Source organism: Bison bison, unplaced genomic scaffold (assembly GCF_000754665.1).
Source record: "Bison bison bison isolate TAMUID 2011002044 unplaced genomic scaffold, Bison_UMD1.0 scf7180017864384, whole genome shotgun sequence".
NCBI classification, from domain to species: domain Eukaryota; kingdom Metazoa; phylum Chordata; class Mammalia; order Artiodactyla; family Bovidae; genus Bison; species Bison bison.
This window is the reverse complement of record NW_011494956.1, coordinates 13,362,722-13,366,472: the sequence shown is the minus strand read 5'-3', so window position 1 is coordinate 13,366,472 and position 3,751 is coordinate 13,362,722. Positions and strand designations below refer to the sequence as shown.

The following is a 3,751-nucleotide window of genomic DNA, read 5'->3' as shown; positions in this document are numbered from 1 at the left end:
CATGAAGGAGCACCCTGACTACAAGTACCGGCCGCGGCGCAAGCCCAAGAACCTGCTGAAGAAGGACAGGTATGTCTTCCCCCTGCCCTACCTGGGCGACACGGACCCGCTCAAGGCGGCCGGCCTGCCCGTGGGGGCCTCCGACGGCCTCCTGAGCGCGCCCGAGAAAGCCCGGGCCTTCTTGCCGCCCGCCTCGGCGCCCTACTCCCTGCTGGACCCCGCGCAGTTTAGCTCGAGCGCCATCCAGAAGATGGGTGAAGTGCCCCACACCTTGGCCACCGGCGCGCTGCCCTACGCGTCCACCCTGGGCTACCAGAACGGCGCTTTCGGCAGCCTCAGCTCCCCCAGCCAGCACACGCACACGCACCCGTCCCCCACCAATCCGGGCTACGTGGTGCCCTGTAACTGTACCGCCTGGTCTGCCTCCACCCTGCAGCCCCCCGTCGCCTACATCCTCTTCCCGGGCATGACCAAGACTGGCATAGACCCCTATTCGTCAGCCCACGCCACGGCCATGTAACCCCCATCCCGGCCTGCCAGACCTGGAGGGCGGCCTGGAAGCGGGGTCTGCACCCTGTTCTCTGCGCCTAGCCGGGGCCTGCAGATGCCCCCTACCCTACCCCAGACTCTGCCTCTCTCTCTTGCACGGGAATGGTAGGGGCGTCCCGCCGGACCCAAGGCGCAGACAGGTGCCAGAAACTTGTGAACGGTTATGACAGCTATACAGCTGCCCCTACCGCGAAAGTCCCAAAACGAACCTCCGACTGTGCCCTCTTTGGACAAAAAAAAGTAGGCAGTTTTGCTTTATTTATGTCCCCTTCTCTTTACTCTGATGGGCTTTGGACTCCAGAACTCCCAGATCCTGGTATTATATCTAGAATATGCATATTTTTTTTCTTTTGCACCCTGAAGAAATAGCTGTCTCTTGTGTTTTGCCATCAGACACAACTAGGTGCCATTTGCTCTTCATGTGTGGGGGGAAAGGCTTAAAAGTTTAAAACCACAGAAAGGAAAACATTTCTATTCAAAATCATGCTATGACAGTGTTTGCTTCTTTAAAAGGTAAAACAAAAGGACCCACATGGTCATTTACTTTGTATAAAGCAGTGCTCCTAGAGACCTAAGTTTACTTTTAGACAGAATGTCAGGTTATAAAGTCAGGAAGTAGAAAGTGAACAAAAATTAAAAAAAAATAAAAACATCTTCAATGGTCATAAATGTTTTGACAATGTCTTGGAAATGTACCTAGAAGGATTTCACCTCCTTACTCTGTTCATTTGTTGAACAAAGATGTTTTGAATAAAGACAATCTGTCATTGCAAAAAAGTAATCTTTGATGTGCATAAAATCTGAAGTGGAGAGGCAAGGTCTGGGGAGCTGGGTGGCTAGGAGGCAGAGTGTACACAGAGCGACTCCAGCAGTGGCGCTGGCAGCTGGCCTGCATGGGCTGAGCTTGGTGGCCCTTGGGGTCGGGTGCCTAGGGGCCCAGAGTCTAGGGTTTGTCCCTATCATGCCCTCTGGATCCACTTTTTGCCTTTAGAGGCTGGACAAAGTTATCTGTTTCTGGGACTTCACTCCTTCCTTGCATTTTTCACAAAGTGGTCAGACCGCTTGAAGGAGCAAATGAACTAAGACAAAGGCCAACCTAGACTTCTGAAATTTGAGTGCATTTTCTTCTTTTAAACCAACTCCAAAGGAATGGAGAAAAGTACCAAGTCTATAGGGAACCAGTTGCCCACAGAGCTCCATGTCCTGCTGTGGGTGTTTAAGTTCAATGCCAGGGAAAGAGAAGTGGAATGGTTTTTTGGTTATTTGTTTGTTTGTTTTAAATAGGTTGTCTGAAAATGCTGTTTCTAGGTCTTCTGGGGGTTGGGGGTTTGATACTGGTTTCTGTGTTTTATAAAAGTCTAAGAAACATTGAAAAACATGTGGTAGTTTCCCACTCTTGACTGTGGGAGACTTTTTGCTAAGACCCTGCAGATGTAAAGGGAAAAGGCAGGCGATAGTGACACAGCTTCCACATGGAATTTTTTTAAACATCATAAAAATTAAATAACTCATAGCCCTTTGTGTTTATTAAGGAAGGGAAATGGCCTTTTTCTTATCCCTGGTGGGTGAATGTTAGCTTGAAGATTACTCTGGTTTTCACAGGGAGAAAGGACCGTCTGATTCCTTCCAGAACTACTCTTTGGAACTTGTTCTCAAAATCGAAGGGTGCCCCCCTAATCCTTGTCTCCCCCCAGTCTCATCCCCACAGCCGAGCTCACCAGTATTTTTGAGGTCGGTTGCTTTTCTCACTGGCTTTGATAAGGTGCGGGGTCGAAGCGGGGCGGGGCGAATAGGGGAGCAGCCTAGCGGCTGGGCTGCTTTCTGCTGCTGTTGAGGGATTTGTGCCCTGCCTCGGTTGTTTCCAAAGAGTCGGTGGCTGCAAGTGCACTGAAACGTTGTCAACAGACACCAAAGCCTAAAACCACGGATTAGCATATTGTCCTCAAAACAATTAGAAGTGTTTGAGGTGTTATTTGGAGCCTATTCATCTGAGCCCCTTTGTCAAAGGGGGATTTTCATTACTGAAAAAAAAAAAAAAAAAGTTAGCAGTTGTCCATCTGGCTGAGCTGAATAGCAAAGTGATCCGTGTTGTATATGCTTTTCTCATTAAGAGCTCTTTTGAGACCGATGTTAGAATTAAATGGTATAACACAATTAACATACACGGGCGCTGAATAGGAAGGGACGCCTATAAATAATAGATAGATAAATAAATGAGCGATCAGGCGTAGGTAAACAAAGGCGGACTGGGGGACGGGGCGGGGGCGGGGAGCGGGGGGAGGCCAGGCGGGCTGCGCCACGCTTACTTAGCATCACAAAACCCTCTTACAAATCGAGACAATTAGGAAGTGACTTGCCTCTGGTGGCCGTCGGGTCTGGGGGCTCTGGGCGCTTAGGGAAAGCCCCTCCTCCCGCCCCCTAGGAAGCCCTGGAGGCCCAGGGCGGAGGCTTCGCGGTTTCGCTATGATATAACCTCAACTGACAGTCCTGTCAACCGCTCTGATCTCCCTCATAGCTCAGTGTCCCTTAACATCTTCTAAGATGGAGCTTACAGGGGTCTGGGTGTCTCCCCGCAGAGCCCGGCGCACCAACACCCCGGGTCCACAGAGAACCCCAGGCCGAGGAGGAACCCGGCGCACCGCACCGCCGGCCGGCCCAGCCGACTTCCAGGCGGGGTTAGGCTGGGAAGGGGCACCAGGTGGGTCCGAGTGTGGAGGGCTTCAGGCGGCGGCAGTTGGAAAACTGAAACCCGAGTTCCCGACTGAGCCGGCCCTGGGGACTCGGAAGGGAGCTCCAGGAAACTGGGTGCGCTGTGGCTCCGAGGCGCCGGTGCGCCGGCTGCTGGGTCGCCGAGGCTTCTTTCCAGCCAGCAGGGAGCAGGGGGCCCAGCGCAGGTCCTGGGACCTAAAGCCGCAGACCTAGCTCCGGCCGTTTCTGCCGATCACACCTCCTCTCTATTCCGGGCTGTTGGATATACGCAGCTGTCTGCGCTCCTGGGGTCTGGTCCCAGCAGGGACCTGCCTGAGCTCTGCCTCCCGGGCCCCGCGGGCCGCCGAGCCTCTACCGAGGTGCGCGGCCGGGACTCGCCCCAACAAACCGCCCAAATCCTCCCCGTCAAGCCGTTGACGGGCCGATTACTGACTTTGAAGTCAGACGCAGACAAAAAGAAATCCCCTGGGGGTGGCGGCGGGGGGGGGGGGAG

The 3,751-nt window shown here is 53.3% G+C and overlaps 1 protein-coding gene across 1 annotated transcript in view; it reads left to right on the top strand.

Annotated features, from left to right (window-relative positions):
- The window catches only part of SOX14 (SRY (sex determining region Y)-box 14), an 829-nt gene extending 309 nt beyond the window's left edge, over positions 1-520 (top strand). The window contains exon 2 of the mRNA XM_010858242.1: positions 1-520. This exon is cut by the window's left edge and continues 2 nt beyond it. Within this exon, the coding sequence (XP_010856544.1) occupies positions 1-520 (520 nt within the window).
- The last annotated feature ends 3,231 nt before the right edge of the window (positions 521-3,751 follow it).